The sequence below is a fragment of the Hemiscyllium ocellatum genome, chromosome 7, assembly GCF_020745735.1.
Source record: "Hemiscyllium ocellatum isolate sHemOce1 chromosome 7, sHemOce1.pat.X.cur, whole genome shotgun sequence".
Classification (NCBI taxonomy): domain Eukaryota; kingdom Metazoa; phylum Chordata; class Chondrichthyes; order Orectolobiformes; family Hemiscylliidae; genus Hemiscyllium; species Hemiscyllium ocellatum.
Window position 1 is genome coordinate 100,822,535 of NC_083407.1, and position 27,731 is coordinate 100,850,265.

Below are 27,731 nucleotides of genomic sequence, written 5' to 3' on the forward strand. Positions count from 1 at the left end.
CTTTTTTTATTCTTTCATGGGAAAGCACTTGTTCCCCATCCCTAGTTGCCCTGCAGAAGGTGGTTGTGAACTATCTTCTTGGACTTCTCCAATGCATGTGCTGTATGTAGATCCACAATGCCTTTTGGGAGGGGGAGGATTTCCAGGATTTTATCCCAATGACACAAGGAATGGCGATGTCTGAACTTGGAAGGGAACATGCAGCTGTTGGTGTTCACATTAATCTGCTGCCCTTTCCTTTCCAGCTAGTAATAGCATGAGTTATAAAGTGCAGTCTAAGGATTCTTGGTGAATTTCTGCAGTGCATCTTGTGGCTGGCACACACTGCTGTTACTGAATATCACTGGTGGAGGAAGTGAGTATTTATGGGTGTGGTGTCATTCAAGTAGCATGCTGTGTCCTGGATGTTTTCAGGCTTCTTGAGTGTTGTAGGAACTGCACTCATACAAGCAACGAGAGAGTATTCCAGCACTCTTCTGACTTGTGCCTTGTAGATTTTAGATTAGATTAAGGGTGGAAAGGCTGTGAGGAGTCATGATGTGAGTTGTTTACCATGTTATTTATTACCTCTGACCTTTGTTTTAGACACTGTGTACTTATATGATTAGTCCAGTTCAGTGTCTGGTCAATGGTAACCCCCAGGATTTTGATGGAGGGGAGGGGAGATCAGTGTGATGGCAATGCTGTTGAATGTCATGGGCAGTGGTTAGATTGTTTCTAATTGGAAATGGTCATTGCCTGGCATTTGTGTGAAGTGAATGTTACTTGCCAGTTGTGAGCCAAAGCCTGGATATTGTTGAGGTTGGACATTGACTATTTCATTCTGTGAGGATCAGTAAACGGTGCTGAACATCATACAATCATTGGCGAACATTTCCAATGACCTTATGATAGAGGAAAAGTCATTGATGAAGCAACTGAAGATGATTGGGTCTAGAACACTGCCCTGAGGAGCTCCAGCAGCGATAGCCTGGAGCTGAGATGAATCAATTTTAATAACCACAGCCCATTTTCTGATATTCCAGTTCGTACTCCAACTGGTGGAGAGTTTTCCTTCTGATTCCCATTGGCTCCAGTTGTGCTAGGCTCCTTGATGCCTCACTCAGTTATATGTGATCTTGATGCCAACTCTCACCTCAACTTTATAATTCAACTCTTTTATCCATATTTGAATGAGATCATGGGAATAGTGGCCCTGGCAGAACCCAGGCTACACATCAGCGAGGTGTTTATTGATAGCAAGTGCTGCTTGATAGAAAGCATCATTAACAGTACAATCACTTTACTGCTGATTGAGAGTAGACTGATTGGGTAGTAATTGGCCAGTTTGGATTTTTCCTGCTTTTTGTGTACAAAATATACCTGGGCAATTAATGAATCAAGTGATCATCAACAGGAATATTAGTTTTGTTTCTATCTCAACAGATGCTGTCTGAATAAATTACTATGATTAATTGACAATAGAAACAACAGACAAAATGGGCTAGTGATTATGTAACAAGTAATGAAAAGAAAGATGTGACCAAAGAAGGTTTAAATAGGAATAACAGAATCGTCACTAATTCCTGATGTCTGGAGGAGGTGAAAATGTAGCAGTGCTTATGATCTGAAATAGTCAAACTTAATGTTGAGTCCAGAAGGTCGTAAAGTGCTGATTTGGAAGTTGAGGTGCAGTGCTGTGAACTGATCTTGAATTTCATTAGAAAAATGTATGAGGTTGAGGATAGATTGGGAATGGAATGGAGAGAAGAAGTAAAGTGACAGGAAATCAGAAGCTTATGCCATACTCGTGGACAGGATGAAGGTATTCTCAAAGCAACTGCTCATACTGCTTAGTTTGCTCAGTGGAGGAGACACTATCATGATGTGTGAATACAGCACACTAAGTTGAAAGAAATGCAACTAAATCTCTGGATTTGGAGAGGAGGATAGTGTTTTTTTTAAAAAAAAGTTGAGAAAATAGCTGCATGTGTTGCATCCTCTGCTTGCAAGGGAGTGATTTGGGCTTAGACCAGGGTGTCACAGAGGGACTAGTTCATTTTAAGGATGTTGAAAGGAAGCAATTCAAGAGAATGGTCCCTTGAAAATGAAAAGGGAACTCTGGGTAGTTCTTGGAGAGAGCTGAAAGGGGTGAAACTTGTTTGGAGGCTGTCGAGAGAAATATTCAGTTGAGGCATAACATAGACCTTTCAGGAGTACAGAGGAGGAATTGTGTCCTTCTAAGAAGTTGATTGATTGGTAGTGAGTATGGTCAAGGTAGTTGTGGAACTCAGTGAGCTAATAATGGATGTTAGATTAGAGTGGTGCTGAAAAAGTACAGCAGGTCAGGCAGCATCCGAGGAGCAGGAAAATTGACGTTTCAGGCAAAAGTCCTTCATCAGGAATAGAGGCAGGGTGCCTGCAATGCAGAGATAAATGAGAGGGAGATGGGGGTGGGGATGAAGACGATAGGTCAGAGAGGGGGTGGAGTGGATAGACGGAAAGGAAGATAGCCAGGTAGGACAGGTCATGAGGGCGGTGCTGAGCTGGAAGGCTGGAGCTGGGATGAGGTGAGGGAAGGGGAAATGAGGAAACTGGTGAGTTGAAGTCTTCCGAGGCGGAAGATGAGGCGTTCTTCCTCCAGGTGTCAAGTGGTGAGGGAGCGGCGGTGGAGGAGGCCCAGGACCTGCATGTCCTTGGTGGAGGGGGAGTTGAAATGTTGGGCCACAGGATTCCCCCACCTCACCTCTGGTTTCCAGCATCTGCAGTCGTTGTTTTTACCTAAAATGGATGTTGATTAGTAACCTAGCAGAAATGAAAATGTGTAATTTGAGAAAGGGAAGAGTTTCTGATGAATAATATGATGTTGAGACAAAAGTGGAAATTGGAAAGTTGAAATTTTGAGAAAAAGTAAGTCATGTGAAGATGTGAGGGAAGGGACTCAAGTATAAATATTTTGCATATCCTGTGAAAGAACTAAGAGCCATATGATACCCAAAGCAGCATCTTTTATATGTGAATGTATGAGTAAAGTTGAAGAGATCATTGCTCACTATGAGAACAATTCAACTCATCAGTTGACATATTTTTGTGATGCTGGTTGAAGAATAGTTCAACAGCAGGGTAAGAGGGAGAACTCATTCAATCTTTGTTGAAATAGTGTGATGGGATATTTCAGGTCAATCCATGAGGGCAGAGTTTAAAATCTCATCTGAAAGGTAGCATCTCTGACAGTACAGGAGTTCCAGTCTAGGTTGCATTCGGAAGTGGGGCTTGAAGTTACGATCTTTGGATTTTGTAAACCTCTATTAAATCTCTCAAGCTAGGTTTTTCAATCTTTCCGTATAATTGAAGTCCCCATTCCTGGAACTATTCTTCTAAATATGTTCTCCACCGTCCCAAATTATTTCACATTCTTTCTAAAGTGTGGTACAGTTGTCATTCATATTGCTTCAGTTGTGTCATCTTTGAAAACAGGACCCCAGTTCAATGGCACTTCCTTAATTATTACACCTAAATGATTGAGCTTAAGTTCTGGAATGGATCTTGAATGTGTAAGGGTTCTGACTTTGAGGTCGAAGTGCTGCCAACTGAGCCACCACTGACGTGCAGTTGTTAGCAATCAGTGAAGTACAGAGAATTATTTGAATAAATTCTGGGTCAGTTTTGCAGAAGTTAAAGCAGAAGTTGCTGGAGAAATTCAGCAGGTGTTTAGATCAGAGTGGTGCTGGAAAAGCACAGCAGGTCAGGCAGCATCCGAGGAGCAGGATGCTGCCTGACCTGCTGTGCTTTTCCAGCACCACTCTGATCTAAACTCTGGTTTCCAGCATCTGCAATTCTCACTTTTGCCAAATTCAGCGGGTGTGGCAGTATCAAAACTAAAGAGTCATATTGTATTTAAAACATTAACTCTGTTTCTCTCTTGCTAGGTTTCTCCAGCATTACTTGGTTTTGGTTCAGATCTCCAGTATCCAAAGTGCTTTATATTTATTTAATCCTATTCAGTGTGATTCTTGTAGTTATTGCTTTCTGTCACCAGAGGGTGCTGCGGTTCCTTGCGTGATCTCACAGTTTATCAAGCCAGCCCTGTAAATGACAGATGCCATCCTTAATTCTATTGCAGACTGGTTTATTTCAATTTTACTCGGAGCTGTATCATCCTAACATCTGTTGTTTAACCTGCTCGTGCACCAAAGTACGATATATTTTGCTTTTGGAAATGCTGGTGTTGGACTGCAGTGAACGAAGTTAAAAATCACTCAACACCAGGCCAGAGTCCAACAGATATATTTGGAGGCACAGGCTTTCGAAGCATTGCTTCTTCATCGTATATTAAATATATATTAAACAAACTTAGATTAAGTCTTTCATCTTCTAGAATGGTTTGGCTAGTTTTGGTTCGTTAATATGGAAATCCCAGAACTCTTTTAAGTCACATTCTCAAGATAACTTCAGGTTTCTAACAAAATGTGTCATCTCAGTTCGGACAATGCATTAAAGATGTGAGGTTAGAGTTTGTCTGTGTCTCCATCTTGAGTCAGACTGGTTCTATTTCTGAGGTGGGATTTGCAGAATCTTACATGGACTGACTATAGGTTATGCATTTTTTTGAGCAAAATAAAATATAATTCTGAAAATACAGATTCAACCCATAAATTTGTGTGTGTGTGTGTGTAGGAGAGACAGAATGAGTGTGTGTAACAGAGTGTGTGTGTGTGTCCAGTCCAGCAGCGAGTGCATGGGAGTGTGTGTGTCATGGCTATAAGCCTGTGAGAGGGTGCGTGCATGGGTGTGAGTGCGGGGAGTGTGTGTGTGCGGGTATGAGCGAGAGCTTGTGTATGAGAGATGGTGTGTGTGTGTGCGCGTGCGCGTGCAGGGGTCTGTGTGTATGTGTATATAGCCTTGGCTATCAGCCTCTGCTCGGCCACTTTACATTGTTGCTTGTCCTGAAGTCCGCATGGGAGGATGGTCATCCGAAATGTCCGAGGCGGAATATCCTGTACCACTGAAGTGTTCTCCTGCTGGAAGGGAACACCCTTGCCTGGTGGTTGTGTGGTGTCCGTTCATCTATTGTCATAGCATCTGCTCAGTCTTGCCAATGTGCCATGCCACAAGGCATCCTTGCCTGCAGCATATGAGAGAGACAACATTGGCTGAGACATGTAAGTCCCTGCTGTCTACATGGTGGGAGGCAACCCCACGTGTAATGATGGTCTCCTTGTTGACAGTCTGATATGTCTTGCAGTGGCTGCCATGACAGGGTTGTACGGTGTTATACTTGATGTTGTCTTGTAAGCTGGGCAGTTTGCTATGAAGAATGATCTGTTTGAAGTTTGGTGGTTTAAAGGTGAACAGTGGAGGTGGGGAAGGTCTTGAGGAGTGGTCATCCTCCTTGATAATGCATTGCAGGCTGCAAAGAACATGGCATAGGTTTTTGGTTCCCAGGAAGTACTGGACAATGAAGGGTACCTTTTCGGTTGCAACCCATGTCTGTCTCCTGAGGAGGTCATTACGGTTTCTCGCTGTGGCACTTCGGAACTGGCTGTTGATGAGTTGATGCCGTTATGAGGGCATCCCTGAGCACCTTCAGGTGTCCGTCGCGTTCCTCAACATCTGAACAGACCTTGTATGTGCTTAGGGCTTGTCCAGAGGGGACCGCTGTTTTAATACATTTAGGGGAGAAGCTAGAGATTGTGAAGTTATCCGTGGGTTTGCGGTAGAGTGAGGCGCTGAGGTGCTCGTCATTGATGGAGGAGCATGTGTCCAAGAATGAGACAGATACTAAAGAGTAGTCCATGGTATATCTGATGGTGGGATGAAACTCGTTGATCTCACTGTGTAATTGTTTCAGTGACTCCTTGTCATGGGTCCAGAAGATGAAAATGCCATCAATATATCTGGTGTATAGTGTTGGTTGGAGGTCCTATGCAGAAAAGAAGTCTTGTTTGACCTGTGTATGAAAATGTTGGTATATATGGGGTGCAAATTTGATCTCCATGGCTGTTCCGTGTTCTGGATAAAGAACTGGTTGTCAAAGGTGAAAATGTTGTGGTCGAGGATGAAGCGCTTGAGTTGTTGCACAGTGCTCAGAGATTGGTAGTTGTTGGTATTGAGTACTGAGGCTGTTGTCACGATGCCATCATTGTTGGGAATGCTGGTGTAGAGTATTGACACATCCATTATATCGAGGAATATTCCTGGTTCGAGTGGTCCATGGGTGCTGAGTTTCTGTAAGAAATCTGTAGTGACATGACAGAAGCTGGAGGGGTCCCTGTACAACGGGTTTCAAGGTACATTCAACATAGCCAGATAGGTTGTTGCACAGGGTCCCATTGCCTGATACAATGGGACATCCTGGTGTGTTGACTTTGTGTATCTTCAGAAGGCAGTAGAAGTCACGTAAATGAGAAGTACAGTGAAGGAACTGTGATATAGTTCCAAGTCAGGGTGCTGTACATCTTGGAGAAGATCTTTCAGATGGGGTGGTGTTCCAATGTATCTGCTGACCATGGTGGGAAATGCTGGGAATATTACTGAACAATGCCTGATCTTTCATATATCTCAGTCATACTCTAGACAAATTCCTTCTTTCTAATCTTGTTTTCACCTATTAAATGTATTTGAACACTATTATTCTGATTGTGATTCTGATATATTTTGTGTAGCAGTGTCTATCACAACCTTTGATTGTCCAGTAGAGATTAGAGTGATCTCCTAGAACTCAAAAGAATAAAATGTCATTCCTTTCCTCCCTCACTTTCTCTGTCTTTGTCACGCTGAGGCTGAAATGGGGATAAATGATAACTGTCACTATATCCCTTTTTTTTGTTCTAAAGCACACACTCCTGCATTCTGACATCTTTCTGTAGAGGTCATAGAGATGTACAAAACGAAACAGACCCTTTGATCCAACCCGTCCATGCCGACCAGATGTCCCAACCCAATCTAGTCCCATCTGCCAGCACCTGGCCCATATCCCTCCAAACCTATCCATATACCCATCCAAATGCCTCTTAATTGTTGCAATTGTACCAGCCTCCACCATTTCCTCTGGCAGCTCATTCCACACACGTACCACCTTCTGTGTGGAAAAAGCTGCCCCTTAGGTCTCTTTTTATATCTTTCCCCTCTCACCTTAAACCTATACCCTCTAGTTCTGGACTTCCCCACTCCAGGGAAAATACCTTGTCTATTTACCCTAACCATGCTCCCTATGATTTTATAAACCTCTATAAGGTCATCCATCAGCCTCCGATGCTCCGGGGAAAACAGCCCCAGCCTGTTCTGCCTCTCCCTATTGCTCAAATCCCCCAACCCTGGCAACATCTTGTAAACCTTTTCTGAACTCTTTCAAGTTTCACAACATCCTTCCGATAGGAAGGATATCAGAATTGCACACAATATTCCAACAGTGGCCAAACTAATGTCCTGTGCAGCCGCAACATGACCTCCCAACTCCTGGACTCAATACTCTGACCAATAATTTGGATATAAACTAAGAACAGAAATCAGTTGAAATCCAATACAGGCTAACTAACAGCAACCTTGACTCCTTCATCACAGGAAAATGTTCCAAACTTGTATATTTTTATTTATTGGAATTATTTCTGTGCAAGTTGGAAAGAGGAAAAGAGCTTGCATTTATTTAGCAACTTTCACAATGTTTTGACTCACTTTATAGCTAGCAAAGTATTTTTGAGGTGTGATCATTGACATATTGCAAGGAGCAGGGTAAAAGCAATGACTGCAGATGCTGGAAACCAGATTCTGGATTAGTGGTGCTGGAAGAGCACAACAGTTCAGGCAGCATCCGAGGAACAGTAAAATCGATGTTTCGGGCAAAAGCCCTTCATCAGGCATATTCCTGATGAAGGGCTTTTGCCCGAAACGTCGATTTTACTGCTCCTCGGATGCGGCCTGAACTGCTGTGCTCTTCCAGCACCACTAATCCAAAATATTGCAAGGAACAGTCAGCTAATTGAAGCACAGCAAACTCCCACAAAAAATAATAACAAGATTAACTTTTTCAGTTTTAGTTGAGGGATATATGTTGACCAGGGACAATTTACTTGCTCCTCTGTAAAACAGTGCCATGGATTTGTTTTGTATCCACCTGAGAGATCAAACTCTGTTAGTTTAACGTCTTAGCCAACAGTTTGGTTCTTCTGCAATATTGCTTCATTCCTGGATTGGATGAGATAATGAGCTCCAATTCCTCGAGCAGGATTAAACCCAACACCTAACTCAAAAAACAGGAAAATAGATAAGCTATGTGAAAAGGTGAAGTGATAGAGTATTGAAACTAACATCTCTGTAAAATTACCAAGTTTGGGCTTGTGCTTTTTTTTGTCATTAGCGTATATAATGTTTAATTAGGGATTTGGAGTATGCACCTGATATTTCACCTTTAGGCTTTGAAGTAAAGGAGTGATTGTCATTCTTTCAGTGCTGTGTTTCCTTTTGAGACTACAGTAGTCTTCTGAACAAAAGCTTGTCACAGTTGGTGATTTACAAAACTGTAATTCTATCAACAGAGTTTAGATCTGAATCATTCTCAGTGATGGAAATGTTCCAAATGTCATACTTGAAAATTCAGTTCAATATCTCATCATTTCACCAGTTCTTTTGTGGCCAGGATACTATATGACTACACTGTCAAGACAGATAACCCTAAGTAAACTAGCCCTGTGTGAGCTACTGACTTTCCCCCACAGTAGCAGATAATCTGACCTGCCCATTGTTAGCAAACACTTAACATGTGGTTCCACAGTTTGGGATTAGAGTTTAATTTCAGCTCCCACGCTTTTAGTTAAGTTATTGTACTGAATGCACATCTAATATTTCTTGTGCACGGTGAGTGCTGACTGTGGTTTTGAAGCTCCTACGAGCTAGAAGGGCTCTGATTGCCAAATCCTGATACCTGCCTCCGTCCAGCTCAGGATCCTGTTGTACACAACTCTGTGATGCTGGTTATATTCCCAATGGGTAAGGCCATTTTGGGGGAAAAAATGCAACTGTGGGGATAAAAGCATGGAATGCAACCATACAACACTAAACAAGAACATAAATCTTGTAGATTAATTTTCAGTCTGTGTGTAATAAACTCAACTGTTCTGTGCTTTTCTGCCAATCCCCATGACATTACAGACAGTGAGTGAGGGGGATGATTGACTTAACTATTATTTCTAATCCATAATGTCTGCTTCTTGCTATTTTCTCAATTTAAGAAAACTGTAGTATTTGCTGGGAAAATTATTAATGAAACTGGTAGAAGGCTTAAATAAATGTCAAATTAAAAATTTCACAAGTAGCATAATCTTTGTTTCTGGCCTGCTTAGGGCACAAACATAAACTCTGCCATCCAGAGTTCTTTAATTCTGCAAATCTGACTTATTTGAATTCTTATTGTGACAGCTGTTGGAGAAGTGAAGTTCTGGAACTGGCCACGAGCTGTTTACATATTTGAATTGGCTTCTTTGATCATGTGGTTACATTGAGTAACTCTGCACTGTTGATTGAAAGGACTGCTGTGTGTCAGGTTAATAGGTTGAGTGGTTCAGTAATATGCTTTATTGTTAATCCAGCTGTTTGAGTGAAGCTATTATTGTAAACTGGAACTCGAGGGTAGGTGAGTCACGCAAAACCCAGTGATATGCCTTGGCAGTCATTACAAAGTACTCAGGCATTTCGTGACTGTCTACTCTTCTCCAACATGTATTGAAGAATATAAGGTGAAAAATTCCTCATTTAGTTTTCACAAGAACATTGTACACACTCCCAACAACAGGAATGTACAGTCACATCATTCTCCATCCCTTCTGCATGAACTTAATAACATAATGAGCCAGAGTAGGGCATACTGTAATAGGCCCCCTTAGTTCGACTTTCTTTTCCTTGCTCTTCAGCTAGAAAGTTTTTTTTACATTGTAACTTGCTGACATATGTGCTCATAAAAATGCAACATGGATAATGTTAGGACCGTAGTTAATATAGCACTCGTGGTTTATCTCTTTAACCGCTGTGATTTAAAGGTTGAGAAACAGGAGATCAGGGGAGAAGGAAATTGATTGAATTAGAGTCAAAAGATAAACAAAGATGGTTGGGGGAATGAATTGTTTCTTTTTTTTTCTCTCCCTAAATACAAAGGGAATGTAAGAAAAACTTTAAGATTTAAAATGTAAAAATCCTCAGAAGATTTTACTGCTCAAAGGAATTAGAGTCCACAGTTACACAATACCTTTAAACTGCTGACAGAGCTCACTTACACCTTAACATGTACAGAGGAACCTCAATTATCTGAAGGACATGAGCAGGGAGTATTTCGTTGGGTTAATCGAATCCCAGATATTAGTTTAGCCAAGCATCGGGACCTTGTGATCTTGCCGGATAATCTGAAATTCAGGTAATCGAATGCCAGATAATTGAGGTTCCTCTGTATATTTTAAACTCGAACAGCCTTGTAGAATGCCCACTCATCTGACACTTTGATACATTCTGTTTCTGTGGTTTTTCTTTTAAGTTCTAAGGCACTCGAGTCTTCTTTTCCTTTGTCCTGACTGTTTTGGAGATTGCTAAACTGCACTGCTGATGTTTCAGGTGTTTTAGCTCGGATGTGTTTCTCTTTGAAACAATTCTGTCCACACACTGACCTACTGGATGGTTCTGCCTTGCTAAAAGAACTTTTCTTGATCTCTCTTCCTCTGTCAAAGGACACCAGGTTATAGTCCAACCGATTTAATTGGAAGCACACCATTAGGCTATCACCTCATGAAGGAGCATAGCTCCGAAAGCTAGTGTGCTTCCAATTAAACCTGTTGGACTATAACCTGGCGTTGTGTGATTTTTAACTTTGTACACCCCAGTCCAACACCGGCATCTCCAAATCTGTCAAAGGAGACTTTGTTGCTAGGCAATGGCAAAATATCTCCTTGTTTCTATCCATGGTTTCGAAAACACAAAACTGTTCATATCGGTGGGGGAAAGGGGGTGTTTACATACACGTAAAAGAACTGACCAAATTAAATAGATAACCGTGAACACTCTCAGAAATCAAAAATTACATTAAAACTATGTCTACCCTTCTAATCAGTAGTATATAAATACAACTCAATCTTGAACCTATACATGTTTATGTCTGATAAGCAATTTGAACCCAAATTTCCAAATAATTATATATAATTAACCAATACCATAGTAGTCACTGTTGCAGTTTAAGAAATATAACAGCTAGTTTACACACAGCAATGTTAAATCGAGTTGGAGCCAGGTACTATAAGATGAAAGTAGATGTGAATCCTTTCCTTATAGTTTATTTGTGCAATACAGCATTGCATATGTCTTCCTCTTACTATGACCCAATTACCCAATGTCCCAGACATGTCTGTTTAGTATTCTTACACAAGTAGCTCTTTATACCTAAATTAGTTCATTTGGTTATATTCAAAAATCAAGAATAGAATAACCTTTATTGTCAGGCGCACTTAAATGAGTGTCGTGAAAAGTTTATAATGTTGCCTTATGGTGTCATCTTAGGGCTAGGTACAGATACTTTGTGTTGTTACAGAATTGAAATAGTAGAAAAAAATAGACGAGTGTGGGAATACAGTTTAAAAAGTATCTTCAAACTACTCAAGTTATTGTCCTTTCTCATTGGGTCCGTGCCCACTAAACTTTAGAACATGAGGCCTCACTTTCTGCACGTGCTGACCACTGCCACAGACTCGCTCCGCCTGGTCAGCCTGGGCCCGGTCTGCTCCCTCTCCAGGCTCCAGCCCGCAACTCGGCTCCCAGCTCAAGCTGCACTAGCCCTGCTACCACTCCAGTCTCCAGCCATGACTGGCTTCCAGGACTCGGTCCGCGTTCGCTCTGCTCCTGATCTGGCCTCCGGCCGCTACTCGCTTCCCAAGCTGGCCTGCTGTGTTCTCCATTCCCTGCAGGTAGGGTAGTTTAAGAAGTTAAAATTTGGGCGTGGTGGGGCAAGAAAAGCTGCAGCAAAGAGGGGGGAAAGAAAGGGAAATGGAACCGATGAGCAGATGGAGCTCCGGCTAGAGCATGCTACTCTCACCATCTTGAACAGAGTATTCAACTTCTTAAAATGTAGTGCATTCGTAGTGTCCCTTCTTCCGAGTCAGAAGGTCTGGGTTAAAGTACCAACTGCCATGGAAGTGTCCTAACATGTCTGAATAGATTGGTTAAAAATAGTTTTTCAGCTTAAAGGGGCACCATACTAAAAACAACATTTTGATCAGAAATTTATGGAAGTAAAATGTATAAGTGCTGACATTTATTCTAGCCTATGATTCATCCACCAGGTGCTGAAGGTTCAAGCATATGAGAGGGAGGCAGCAGCGTAATAGTAGTGTCACTGAGCCAGCAATCCAGAACCCCAGGCCAATGTTCTGGGATCATGAATTTAAATCCCATGATGGTAGATGGTGAAATTTGAATGAAATAAAAATCTGGAGTAAAGCATTCTCCTAATTAACTATTTGCAGCCATTTAACCACTGTTTGCCACAAAAACCCCATCTACTTCTCTTTCTTTATTGTGTAACCTGGCAATGAGATGGAAAGCTGGAATGTTTTCTCCGCAATTGCCTTACTGTTTTCTGCAAGAGACTGTGTGTGTGAATTTGATATACTGTGTCATCTTGTTCGTTGTTAGGACTTTTATTTCTTCGACTTGCACATTTGGAATTTTTTGAGTCCCGAAAGCAATATGTTTTTGGTTTGTTCGCCATTGCCATGTTCAATGTTAGGCAGTAGAATCTGACTTTGGAAACTTAGACAAAGTACATAATTGATCAATCCCTTCATCTGTATATCCTTTTCCTTGATATGCCATTAACAGCAAGCTCCAACAGAACAACGAGATAAAGGATAATTAACCTGTTTTCTGATAAATATTTCTCAAGATACCTGTGGCTTTTTCTTGTTTTATTTTGAAATAGTGCCTTGTATTCACCTTTGACAAGTAGTCAAGGCTTCATTCAAATGTCAACACCTCAGACAATACAGCACTTAATACTTAGCATGATTTTATGCTCATGTCTCAAAAGTATGATTTGAACCATTATCCTTCTGAATTGGACATTGAGCGTTACCAGTAAGCCCTGAATGATCATTCAACTTATGAATTGTAGAGACCTGTGACAGAACCTCAACATTCTCATTCAACCTCTCTTCCCAAGCAAAGATGGTTTCGAGACACCTGTCTAATATGCTGTTAATTCCAGGAGCCTCCATCAACTTGAAAAGTATTTCAGTCTGACCTTTTGTCAGGTGTCTTCTGATTAATCCTAATGATACATAACGTAGCCGTTGACTATTCATAATATCAGTGCCTTAAATAAATAATGCTTTTAAAAACAAATTATTTGCATTCTTATCCAGGAAGCCAGTTGGTGATATGTATTTACAGAGGTACACATTATAAACCTACATCTCCTTACCCGATCCCACCAGTTTTCAGTCTGTATCTATATTATAATAGCTCAGATGAACTTTAGTTAATACTCACCACCTGCATACAATGAAATGTATTTAATGTAGAATTAGCACTTTTTACTGGAGGTGAACAATCTTGTCATCTCTTGGAAAAACTCTCATGTACATTTCTTGGCTGACTCTGGATTTGTTCATGCCTCATTAGGCACCAGAATATTATGTTTCCTTTGGTCCTTAGAAGCAGCTTCAATTCTGAAGGAGTTTGTGGAGATGCTGTTCATGGCATCATCAATTTCCTTCAGCATTCTCGTGTGTCTGAGTGCCCCACGGGCATTTTAATACCTTGAATTTTCTTCAATACATGCTCAACTGACCTCACAATACTGTGATTTCCCGAGGCAATAAAGATGGATCTAGATTTGACCATAGTCTTTGTTTTTGACAACAGCGTTGAAAAATTAATTCACCATACCTGCCTATTTCAGGTCATAATATTGCCCCGTCTCCCCTAAAGGATCCTACTTTAACAGCTTATTTAATCTTTTGTCACATAAACAGCCCTTTTTGAAAACAGGTATTTGTGTTGGCAGGGAGTAAATGTTTATAGACAGCAAGGTCAAAAGTTTCTTTATTTGGGATTGCACCAGTTTTTTTCAGTTTTATGGCTTTGTGACTGCTCAGCTACGTCATGGGCCAGATGTAAAATTCAACTTCCTTTACTATGTCCTATTAGACTATTTCCCTCCAACCTCAGAATTACTGGCCTTTATTGCCTCGTTTTGAAATTCTACTCTTTTTGTACAGCTTTGCTAGTATTTCCCTATTTTGCAAGTATTTTATCTAGGTTTCCCCTTCCATCCATCTACCTACCTAATCACCTGGGTTTTTTTTTCTTGTTTGTGTGGCTGATGTTTATGGGCATTGGAAAGAGCAGGTGATGTATTCTAAACATGCAGCTAACACCACCACATCATTAGAAACCTGCTGTCTGAATTGTATTTTAAGCAATATGCTAATTTCTCTTTTTCATTCAACAAATTTTTGTTTAAACTATGAATAATGATATTGTTCAGAAGTACTGGGTAGCAGGGCACAGAAATTCTCGATGTAATTGCCTTTATGTTATTTTGCAGAATTGACACTAAATCCTCCAGAAGGAATTGTAGCAGGTAAGAAATTCTGCATTGTTTAATTTCCAATCAACTCCCTGTCTCCATATGGCTGAAGACAGTAAATTGCATTAATGTACTATTAAGAAAAATGTGTAGTAAGCATATCTTTGAATGCATATACCACTCTGTGCATATTATATTGAACCAGATGCTTCAAAATTCACGGTAGGTTGTTATGCATTTCTCATTAAATAAAAAACTGCATATTTCACAATAACTTCTTCAAACTTAATTGTAGAAGTATTTCTTGTCTTTAAATTTAATTTTAACTTGTTGTCACATACTCATACTGTTATAACTTGATGTACTTGCCAGGAGTCATGAAAACTTAGACCACATTTAGCACACTGTGCATCATCTTGGTCACTGTATTGCAAAAAAGCATATAAAAGCACTGGAGAAAAACGTACAGAGCTTATAAGTATTGGGAAAAACTTAACAGGTTGGGTTCTTCTCTCTAGGAAAGAAAAGCTAAGAGGTGACTAAATAAAAAGTTTTTAAAATTTTAAAACTATAAAAGCATAGAGTCATAGGAATATACAGCACGGAACAGACTCTTTAGTCCAATCCATGCCAATCATACATCTTAAATATATATAAATATCTAGTCCCATTTGCCAGCATTTGGACCCTTGCTATTCATATACCCATCCAGATGCCTTTTAAATGCTGTAATTGTACCAGCCTCCACTATTTCCTCTGGCAGCTCATTCCATACACGCACCACCATCTGCACGAAAATGTTGTCCCTTATGTCCCTTTTAAATCTTGCCCCTCTCACATTAAACTGATGCCCTCTAGTTTTGGACTCTCCCATCCCAGGGAAAAGACCTTGTCTGTTTACGCTATCCATGCCCCTCATGATTTTATAAACTTCTTAAAGCTCACTCTCAGCCTCTGACACTTCAGGGAAAATAGCTCCAGTCCATTTAAGCCTCTCCCTATAGCTCAAACCCTCCAACCCTGGCAATATCCTTGTAACTCTTTTCTGAACCCTTTCACGTTTCACAACATCCTTTCTATAGCAGGGAGACCAGAATTGCATGCAGTATTCCAATAATGGCCTCACCAATGAGCTGTACAGCCGCAACATGACCTCAATTCCTATATTCAATGCAGTGACCAATAAAAGAAAGCATACTAAACACCTTCTTCACTATCCTACCTATCTGCGACTCCACTTTCGGAGGTCTATAGTACAATCCTAAAAAAGTGGTCTTCGCTTTCATATTTCTCAGTTCCACCTAAATAATTTCCCTGGATATATTCCCAGGAGTATCCTCCCTAAATACAGCAGTAATGTTATCCTTGTCAAAAACACCACACCCTCTACTCTCTTGCCCCCCTTTTCATTCCTTCCTGTAGCATCAATAGACTGGAACATTAAGCTGTCAATCCATGAGCCACATCTCTGTAATTGTCATGATATCCCAGTTCCTTGTTCCTAATAAGTATAGATGTTAAAGGAATGTTTTCACTTGTTAGGTAGTCCAAATCTATGTCATGAATCTAAAATGGTCACAATTAAATCTAACCTAAAAATAGAAAGTGCTGGAGAAACTCAGCAGGTCTGGCAGTATCTGTGGAGACAAAAACAATTAATGTTTCAACTCCGGTGAGCCATCATCACTGATGCTGCTGCTAGACCTGCTGAGTTTCTCAAACAATTTCTATTTTTGTTTCAGGCTTCTAGCATCCACAAGTCTTTTACAATTAAATCCAATGTGTAATTCAGGAGAACCATTCTTAACCAGAGATTGTGGAATATGTTCTTGTTATGAATAGAAAGCGTAGATATCTTTTTACGAAACATTTTGATAGATTGAGTCATTTTCTCTTCAGGACAGGAAAGGTATCTTGTACAGAGTTGAAAGAAACTCCATCTGTGAATAATCTGTAAATATTATTTACATGCTGCTGATTGCCATGTGGTAACTTGTATTTTCCTGTCGTATGCCTGGGCAACATGTCAAAGACAAGTGAAATCTTCCAGTTAAAACGGATGAGAAGGCAGAGGGTAATCGGATCATAGTGCAAAGGCACACATTGTGTTCTCAGTTTTACGTTTTCATTGTAAATTCCAATGCCCTCATCTATGATAGGAATTGCCTCATTAAGCCTGTTATACACTAACTGTGTTTTCCTTTGGTGCCATTGAGACATAGCTCCTCCAGTTAACTCATGACTGATCTGCATCTTAACTTCATTAAGCTATCTTGGGTTCTGTGACCCTTAACTTTTGTTCAGTAAGGATATTATCTCAGCCTGTTTGAAATGTTGAGTTGATCCTCAGTCTCGACAGTTTTTAGAGAAGTTCTAGGTTTCCATTATCTTTTATGTGACCAAGTACTTCTTTACATCATACCTGAATTCCTCAGCTCTAGTTTTAAAGTTATTCTTCCTTATTCTGGACTCCCCAAGCAGGGAAAATAGTTTTCCTCTTAAAACCCATTAAATCTTTTAATCATCTCAAACACTTGAATTCAAGGAATGCTCAGGACAATTGGTTGAGAGTATTTGGAAAAGTTGATAGGAAGATACTTACAATTTATGAATAGAGGTTATAGTTTTTACAAAGTAACAAAATCATGCAATCAATTTCAATTAAACGTAGAAATGCCAAGGAATAAAAGCATTGGTGGATGTGCTGATGTATTTTATGTTTATTGGCAAATTCCCCTCTCATAACATATCTTCCAATCACCGTACAAGAGATCCATTTGTTTCCCAATGAGGTTTCAAATTAATTTTCCAATCTTGTTGCAGCTAGGTGGTAACTGTCTTTCACTGCATTTTGGGTTTATAACCAAGTGATTCTGTTTCTGCCATTCGCAGGTCCCATCAATGAGGAAAACTTCTTCGAATGGGAGGCTTTGATCATGTAAGATGGAAAGTGTTTTTCATCCCCTTCCTTTGTTCCAAGTAACTTTTCTAGTCAGTGTTTTGCTATTGGTGATTTTTACAGGGTCAGAACAAAACAGCTAGTGGACACAGTTGTGGCTTAGTGGGTAGTACTGTTGTCAATGAGAAAGTTGTTGGTTCTAATACCACTCCAGAGAACTGAGCATGGAATCTGTGCTGCCAATTCCCAGTGCAGTGTTGGTAGAACAAGCTCTCTTGTGGGCAGCACGGTGGCACAGTGGTTAGCACTGCTGTCTCACAGTGCCTGAGACCCGGGTTCAATTCCCGACTCAGGCGACTGACTGTGTGGAGTTTGCATGTTCTCCCTGCGTGGGTTTCCTCCGGGTGCTCCGGTTTCCTCCCACAGTCCAAAGATGTGCGGGTCAGGTGAATTGGCCATGCTAAATTGCCCGTAGTGTTAGGTAAGGGGTAAATGTAGGGTATGGGTGGGTTGTGCTTCGGCGAGTCGGTGTGGACTTGTTGGGCCGAAGGGCCTGTTTCCACACTGTAAGTAATCTAATGTAATCTAATCTAATCTTAATGCACCTGGGTGGTGCTCAGTATGCTTAATACCCAGCACCCCAGATTGCTTGTCTCTAATGTTCTAGTGGTGATTAATTATCCTTAATTCAAAGAAGGAATCTTTCAAAAAATGAGATACGTTGTGAGACTGCTTCATATTACATAATATCTCTCTCCTCTGCAGTGTCAGCTTTTCTGCTGCTGAAGCCCTCAATCATGTCTTTGTTACCACTAGACATGGCCTATACTGTCACATCTTTGGCCAGCCTCTTGCTTCCTGCCCTAAATTTGAGGTCATCCAAAATTTTGTTCCTAATGACCTTGCTCATACCAAGTCCTGTTCACTCTTTGCTTGTCAGCTGTGCTGATTCCAGTTGAGCAACATCCTGACTTTTATAATCCACAACCTTGTTTTAAAATCCCACCAACTCTCTTGTTCTTGTATTCTCCAGCTACAAAACAATCAGTGTCTGTGCTCCTCAAAAACTGGCCTCTAACATCCTGAATTTTAATAGATACCATCTTCACTTGCCTTGGCCCTAAGCTCTGAAATTCTTTCTTTAACCCTTCCTGTCTCCTTTGCCTTCTTTTGAGGTGGTCTTTAAAAGTTTGCTGTAATGCAGCCTTTGGTCACATCCCATAATCTCCTAATGTGGCTAGCCTAATTGTGTCTGTGTAGCCATTGTCAGTTGTTGTAAACAACCTATCTGGTTCACTGGTGTTCTTTAGGGCACGGAATCTGTCATCCTCATCCAGTCTGGCTGTTTTATTCAAGACTCACAGCAATCTGTGGGTTGACTTCCACCTGCCCTCTGGGCAGTTGGAGATGAGTAATCAGTGCTGCCCCAGTGAACAGTATGAATCAGCATCTCTCGAACGAATATTTCAAAAATTGGCACCTTTCAGGAGAGAGTATGGTATAGTCATCTTGTCATTGAAGTAGTAACTCCTAGGCCGGAGCTAATGTTTTTGGTGCAGGGTGCAAATTCACAAATGCAAGTCTAATGGTGATCCATGAAATCATTCTTGAGTGTCTTTTTATTTTAAAACAACGCTTCATTAATGTCCTGTTAGGGAAAGAACTTTTCCATCCTTGTCTGCCCTACATGTGAGTTCTGACGCACTGCAATGTGGCTGAATCTTAACTGCGTGACAAGCCACTTAGATAGAGGGGTATTATGGAAGGGCAATAAATACTGGCTTCTACATCCCATGAAAGAATGAAGAAAAAATGTTGATGGCCTTTCATCATAAAATGCTATTGATTGACATGTGTCCCTTCAGAAAAGTCTGGCAGTTTTATTGCAGGTGGAATGGGCAATTGGGAAGCATAGTTGTCTACTAACAGTGTCTAAGTAGGCCAGAAATCTTGATTTTTGTTCTTATTACGCATCTCTCGACCTCTTCCCCAGTGAATCCCAAGGCTGAGTTATAATAACATCTGCATGTCTGCTTACTTTATTTCAGCTGCATCTAAAACAATTTTCATGAGCTTCTCATCCCTTTCTTGTGGGAAAGGGAGGGGAATATTTCCATTTGTTGCTCTGGAGTAGTGTGATCAAGATGAATTAAACGTTTGGAAATCCCCATGTATTTGGCTGAGCTTATGGTTTGCTGATCTCTCCCAACTGTGTTTATATAAACATAAAAGAAAAGGACTAAGATGGATTTGAAGAATAATTATCTGTTCTACAACCTCAACAAGGACTATTTCTTCATTCCATGACTTTAGCTAACATTGTTTCAATTGGGACAGTGTCTGCACTCTTTGGAAATAATCCATATTGTGGTTTTCAGAACCATCTTGGCTGCCATCCCAATGACTTCTACTTCCCTATCCTCAGTTTCTCTACATGTTTTGGCAATATTATAACCCTCCTACTCTAATAATCACTTTTAATTCTTGATAGCCACCGTTGGACCAAGTAAGGAGGCAAGATGGAAAGTAATACTTAATTGTGGAGGTATCTCTTTGGTATGAATAAAAAGATGAGTATTTCTTAACTGGTGAAAGGTGAGAAATGTTGATATTTATAAGGATCTGATGTCCTTGTGTCTGAAGCAGAGAAAGTCACTGTGCAGTTTCAGCAAACAATGAAGATGGCGAATAATCAGTCTTTATTACAAAAGATTTACAAGGATGTTGCCAGGGTTGGAGAATTTGAGCTATGGGGACTGGCTGAACAGGCTGGGGCTGTTTTCCCTGAAGCATCAGAGGCTGAGGGGGTGACCTTATAGAGGTTTACAAAATTATGAAGGACATGGATAGGATAAATAGACAAAGTCTTTTCCCTGGGGTCGGGGAGTACAGAACTAGAGGGCATAGGTTTAGGGTGAGAGGGGAAAGATATAAAAGAGACCTAAGGGGCAGCTTGTTCCACACAGAAGGTGGTACGTGTATGGAATGAGCTGCCAGAGGAAGTGGTGAAGGCTGGTACAATTGCAACATTTAAAAGGCATTTGGATGGGTATATGAATAGGAAGGGTTTGGAGGGATATGGGCCAGGTGTTGGCAGGTGGGACTAGATTGGGTTGGGATATCTGGTCAGCATGGACGGGTTGGACCGAAGGGTCTGTTTCTATGCTGTACATCCCTATGACAATGACTCTATGAGAGTAAAGTTGCCCTATTTGTAGTTAAATAAGGGCTTGATGAGAATTGTGATGCCCAGATTTGTTCATACTGTTTCAGCTGAAGCCAAACATGTTGATATCATAAATGTCCTCCATTATTTAGCTTCTGTTAGAAGATATTTTGCATAATGAAGATAGCAGCACAAAACAGTCTATGTGACCCAATTGTTCTGCTTCTCACAAGCTCTCTCACACTATTCTTTCTCTAACCTTATCTGAATAATCTGCTTTCCCCCCTTTTATGTTTATCCAGCTTATTAACTGCATCTACACCACCTGCCTTTGTCACATTATAGGTAGCAAGTTTTCCATTGTAGCCACCTTCTGGATAGAAAAGCTCCTCTCTGAATTCCTTATTGGATTTATCAGGTTTTAAAGTATTTGTTGCGTCTAGTTTGGATTTTCCATGTGGAAATATTTTCACTTCACTAAACCTTTAGGTAATATCAAAGATCTCTGTCAAATGAATCGCCAGCATTCTTTTTATGCAAGAAAAAAAACTCCAATTTGATCAGACTTTCCTCATGAGTGTAACCTTTTTGATTTTATCATCTTATAATTATTTTGCATTGTTTGCAGTTTGCTTTCTGTAATAGTTCAACCAAACCTGCTTACACATCCTTCTAGTGCGATTTGATTAATATCCTACAGAAGCTGAATGTAACTTTGCCATTTTTCAATTTTATGTGCATAGAAATAAATTTCAGTGCTTGTTTTTTGTGACCTTATTAACCTGCACTTTCGGTGATTTTTGTATCTGTATCACGATCCTTTAGCTCTGATAACCAATTTAGATTTTGGAAAGGATTTGAGCAGATATATTTGTAGCATTCAGGTAATGATTAGGCCTGATGCTGTTTTCTTGTCCTTGCTTTGCAAACATTGTAGGTCAGATGCTGATTCTTGACAATTCCAGAGCTGTTACTGTCAATGGAGCCTCAATTATGTGGCACACCTCCACTAGCCAGGTCATAATGTCTAGTGATGAATATGTAATGGGCGTTTTTGTTCTAAACTGCATTATTTGTTGACTTATATTGCATAAAAAATAATCATCAAAAACAATTATTTGAAAACGAGAGAGTGCTTTTAACTTTAAAAGCTCTAATTTCAAGGCTTTTTAAGCCCTTTCTGATCCTGAAAACTGAAGTGGGCGGAGATTGAAGTCTTATCTGAAGTGACTGGGTGGAACAGAAATGCAGTTAATGAGGGAGTACATTCAGGTTCCTTAGCAAGAAGGGGTTTCAAAGACTCAGACTGGGATTCTCAAAGCCAAAGCTGTCTTTTAATGGAAACTTTGTTCCACATTGGCAGTAACTTGAGATGTTTGAAGTAAATATACATATGTGATTGTGAGGGAGAGGCTGTCCTGCAGGGGGGTGGGAGTCTCACGTTCAGTTTTGCGCACCTTTCTCCTTGAGAGAGATTTTGGCTTGGGGAGAGAATGTAGTGCAATTGACCAGAATAGTACAGGGTTGTAGAAGGGATATGTTACAAGAACATGTCTTGCAGACCAGTCTACAGAAGCTGTCGGTGTAATCTAACTGTGTTTAAAATAGAAAATTCGATCGGGTAGATTGAGAGCTGGAGTTATGGTGGGTGACTTGTGTGGAACAAGAAGGCACAACTGTAGCTATTCAGTTAGGACTGAAGTCAGGAAGCACTTCTTCCGACAAAAAAAATCGAGAACTGTTTTCCCTCAGGAAGCCACTGTGGCCGAGGGCAAATGTAAAATCTCAAAATGTAGTGTATATATGTATGTACACGATATATAGTCATATGCACAAACTGTGATGCATTTGCCACACTTCACTTAATTAGAGTGGTGCTGGAAAAGCACAGCAGGTCAGGCAGCATCCGAGGAGCAAGAAAATCAGCATTTTGGGCAAAAGCCATTCCTGATGAAGGGCTTTTGCCCGAAACGTCGATTTTCCTGCTCCTCCGATGTTGACTGACCTGCTGTGCTTTTCCAGCACCACTCTAATCTAGACTCTGATTTCCAGCATCTGCAGTCCTCACTTTTGCCACACTTTACTTAATTGACTGTCAGATGTTTCCTTTTCAATTAAAAGAGCCATTTGCGGTCATTGTGGAGCCAAGGATCCAAAGTTTGTTTTGCTGAGGTATTTCTTAATGCTTCTTTTGCTTATGGATACTGAAATAACTGCCATTGTCCTGGGAAACAGTGGGATTACTACCATTGCTCTGCAGTCATCCATAATTGGCCATGGATCAAGTAAATGTTAAATTAAAACTATAAATTTCTCAGACTTCACACATTGAAAATGTTCTTAACATAGATTGGAAAAAAATGTATAAAATTTGGACAACATGGTGATTTCATGACCTCATAATGATGTCAGAAAAAGTCATAGTCAGTAAATTCCTGTAATTGTTATATTGTGTGTACCGTGTCTTGGTTGGTAGTCCTTTCACCTTGAAGAGCTTTGGAAGGCGCTGTTGGGAATGTATTAGATAAAGCCTTGTCGAACCTCTGGGGTATGTGTGAAAAATCTGATGTCACTCTTTCAAAGAAGATCCGGGGGTTGACTGTCCCTCAATCTATACCAAGAAGTAGACTATTTTTTTTAAACCAAGCTTTTGATTGTGGGAGCTTTCCTATGGAAATTAGCTGCCTCACCTCCTATGCTAAATCAATGACTGCATGTCAAATGTTTAATTGATCGCGGATCACTTGGGACATCTCAAAGTCAGGAAAGATGCTGTACAAGTGCAAGTTGTTAATTCCCCTTATTCAGTCACTGCAGCCAATTTTCATACCAAAAGATTCCAGAAATACCTTAGGAAATCATTTTCGGTGGTCATTGGTTGAGATTTAAATGTTTCCAATGCACAAGGAAGATACTCCTAATCTTCTGTGAATGGTATAATGTGACCTTTAACGCAGTGTGAAAAATAGATGCAGGAATGGCCTCGTGGGACAATACTTTAATACCACGAATCCATTGGCTGAAAATGTTTTCATTTCCCCCTTACTCAAGCTACTAGATAAGATGTATTGTCTAACAAACTAACTGTTCAAATGCAGCAGCAGTACTCTTGTACTACTGAGCCCCCATGACCAGGTTGGTCCATGGGAGGAATGAATCCGGTGGGTGGAATGCAGGGGAAGGGGCGAGGAAGGGAGCCAGGAGATGGGAAGGGAGTTCGTTTGAAATTGGAGAATTCAATGTTGAGTCCTCCGGGCTGTAGACTGCCCAGGCGGAAGATGAGATGTTTTCCTCCAATTTGCGGTGTGGTTCGTTTTGGCAATGGAGGAGACCAAGGATGGTCATTTCGGAAAGGGAATGGGAAGGAGAACTGAAATGGGCGGTGACTGGGAGGTCCAGTCAGCCCGCACTGTTCCCTAAGTTTACTTTTGGTCTCCCTGATGTGGAGAAGACCAAATATGGAGCACCTGATACAGTAAACAAAGTTGGAAGAGAGGCCTCCTTCATTGCCACAATGAACCCAACTGCAAATTGGAGGAACAACACCCAATTTACATCTGGGCAGCCTACAGCCTGGAGACCGCACCAATCGTGTTATCCAATTTCAAATAACCTTCCTTCTACCTCTGGTTCCCTTCCCAGCCCGTCCCCCTCCCTTCCACCCCTCCCAGCAACCCATCATATTCATTCCTCCCATTGACCAACCAGATCACACCCTCTGCTTGTTTTCACCTATCCTCACATCACCACCCTGCTCCCGCCACCCCCTTTATCTGCAGCTCCCCCTCACACCCACCCACAGTCCTGAAGAAGAGTTACATCCAAAACATCAACTTCTCTACCTCCTGATGCTGCCTGGCTTGCCGTGTTCTTCCAGCCTCCTGCCCATCTACCTTGGATTCCAGCATCTGCAGTTTTTTTGTCTCCACCCTTAACATTAAAGGCCAACATACAGATCGCCTTCATAATTGCTTCTTGTACTTGCATATTAACTTTGAGTTTATTTAACGCAAGCATCCAAATCCCTCTGAACTCCTGCATTTAAAAACTTGTGTCCATTTAAAACAAAGATTCTTCACTTCTATTTTTCTTTTCACAATGCGCACCTCATGCCTGTTAACCCACCTCTATCACTTTTCAACCTCTTTGCGTCAACCTCATAGGTAAGTATCCCATGTAAATTTGTACCATAAGCAAAAATGGATCCATTACTCTCAGTTCCATAGATTATACATAGCTGGTAAAAGTTTCAAGGCACCAGCAGCAGTTTCTTTGCCTTCCTCTCAGGTGGATGCTAAAAGCTTGTTTCAATGCCTACTCCAAAAGACAGTAACTTCTGAAAAAGCAGAACACTGTCAGTTTTTCATTAGTTGCCAACATTGTAGTGCCAACTAGAATACTACCCCATAGTGTTACAGCTACAAAGAAGTGTAAGTTGAAATATTTTGAGAAGCTGAAGAATCTATATGTTACTAGTTAAGTATTTTTTTTAAAGTGGTGATGTATGTGGTCTTGGTGATGTTTGCATCTTGGAACAAAGGGAGGCCATTCAGCCGCAAAATGTTCTCTCTAATTCACTTGTCATGACTGACCTGTATCTCAACTGTCTTTTCTCCAAATCCTTTGTTGTACAACCTGTCCGTACCTTAAACACTTCCAAACTTCACTTCCTCTGATGCTGCCTGACCTGTTGTGTCTTTCCAGCACCACACTCTCAACACTAAACTCAAGGCAATTCAAGCTTATCCGATCCAATTTGTCTTCATAATTTAACCTTCTCACCCCTGGTGTAATTGTGGTTTAAATGCATTGTATCCTGCCCTTCACTATAGGAATGGAGAGAGATTGGAGGCGACAGTATGGGAAAGTATTTAATTGGGGGAAGGGGGAATTACAAAGCTATTAGGCAGGAACTGGGGCACCTGAGATATTCTCAGGAAAATGCACAACAGAAACGTGGAGGTTGTTTAGGGAGCACTTGCTGATAGTGCTGGACAGGCTTGTCCCACTGAAGCAAGTAAGGGATGGTAGGGTGAAGGAATCTTGGGTGACAATCGATGTGGAACATCTAATCAAGAGGAGGTAGGAAGCTTACTTAAGGTTGAGGAGGCAAGGATCAGACAGAGCTCTACAGGGTTACAAGGTAGACTGGAAGGAACTGAAGAATGGACTTAGGGGAGCTAGAAGGGGGCATGTAAAAGCTTTAGCGGGTAAGATTATGGAAAGCCCTAAGGTATTCTACACTTTTGTGAAGAACAAAAGGGTGGCCAGAGTCCGGGTAGGGCCAATCAGGGACAGTGAAGGGACTTGTGCCTGGAGTCGGAGGAGGTAAGGCGAGTCCTTAATGAATACTTTGCTTTAGTATTCAGTACCGGGAGGGACCTTGCTTGTGTAAGGACAGCATGAAACAGGCTGATATGCTCGAACAGATGGATGTTAAGAATGAAGATGTGCTGAAAACTTTGAAAAACATAAGGACAGATAAATCCCCTGGGCCAGGCAAGATATCCCCAAGGTTAATACAGGAAGCAAGGGAAGAGATTGCTGCATCTTTGGCAATGACTTCTGTGTTGAAAATAGTCACTGTCCACTGGAGTATTGCCAGATGATTGGAGAATAACAAATATTATTCCCTTGTTCAAGAAAGGGAATCGGGATAATCATGGAAATTGCAGACCAGTCAGTCTTATGTCATTGGTGGGCAAAATATTGGAGAGGATTCTGAGAGACAGAATTTATGATTACTTGGAAAACCATAGTTTGATTAGAGATGGTCCGCATGGCTTTGTGAGGAGCAGGTCATGCCTCACAAGCCTTATTGAATTCTTTAAAGATGTGACAAAACCCAGTGATGAAGGTAGAGCAGTGGATGTGGTATGATGATGTGGTGTACATGGATTTTTAAAAGATGCAGGAAAAGATCAATTTTTAATATGAGAGCTCTGTTCAAACGTTTGGTAACAGCGGAGAAGAAGCGGTGCATGTGGCTGATTGTAGCCGCTACAGCAATGATAGGTACATCTTCCTGAAAGCTCCTGAAATACCAAATTTGATTTAGATGTGTTGGTATGTTCAGCACATTGTGGAGCCTCTAGGTGAGTCTGCCTGTTCATCTCATTTGAGGAGAATGGTTACAGTGTGGCAAATCTTGTCTGACGGCAAGATAAAATACGAGAATCTGCTTGGCCCTGGAGTGTCTCGCTGTGTTAGAAGTGTTTTCATGCAGGTGGATGTTATTGGTTTTGGCAGCACGTCACTATATCTTCTCTGCTTTCTACGCTGACGACATTACTCCTTTTTTAAGGACATAATTATGGGTGTAGCTTTTCATGGTGTTTTGAATAGGTGAATAAACAGCAGTGACCTACTTAAACCATGACTGAAAATTGCAGTTAGTCCTGTTGATGAAAGACTTGATGCATTTGTGCTGTCAATGATCTATTCCTACGGCTCCCTAGTTTACGTGTTAGTGATTAATCGTAACATTCTGACATGTTCTCAGTAACATAACCTGTCCTGCAAGTCCGTCATTCTATGATATAGCTGGCCTTGAATCAGTTCATTCTCTAAAAGGGAACCAGCTCACACATCAAGCTGAATGTTTGGTTGGGTGTGAAAGAAATATCTGCACTGCTTGATTGACAATATTATCCCAGCTGGACCCTGGTTATGATGCCCTTCGCGCACACAGGTAATGATGTGGCAGAGTTAGAATAGGCTTGATGGCCTGTTCTTGCTTTCTGATTTTTGCCTTCAGTGGAACCGAGAAGAAACTCCAGTTGGGTTTTGCTACATTGAAAATAAAGTACTTGAAACTGAGATCCCAGTAACTTTAAACAGTGATAGGAAGGGAGAGGAGGCCTGGATATGAAACGTGTGCGTAATTATTGAGCCATAAATTGGCCTCTCTGTTTTGTTCCTAGGGGCCCTGAAGACACGTGTTTTGAAGGCGGAGTCTTTCCAGCTATCCTGAGTTTTCCGCATGATTATCCACTGAGTCCACCAAAAATGCGTTTCACTGGAGAGATGTTTCACCCAAATGGCAAGTGCTAATTTTAGTAGAATGCTGATGCCTACGGTTCATTAGCAGGAATAACTTCATAGACGCCCACTCATTTGTGAGAGAG

At 41.0% G+C, this 27,731-nt stretch overlaps 1 protein-coding gene across 1 annotated transcript in view; it reads left to right on the forward strand.

Annotated features, from left to right (window-relative positions):
* The window catches only part of ube2g2 (ubiquitin-conjugating enzyme E2G 2 (UBC7 homolog, yeast)), a 43,180-nt gene that overhangs the window by 2,799 nt on the left and 12,650 nt on the right, over nucleotides 1-27,731 (forward strand). The window contains exons 2-4 of the mRNA XM_060827598.1: nucleotides 14,558-14,593; nucleotides 17,432-17,477; nucleotides 27,528-27,646. Coding sequence (XP_060683581.1) covers nucleotides 14,558-14,593; nucleotides 17,432-17,477; nucleotides 27,528-27,646 — 201 coding nt within the window. The remainder of the gene's footprint in view (nucleotides 1-14,557; nucleotides 14,594-17,431; nucleotides 17,478-27,527; nucleotides 27,647-27,731) is intronic.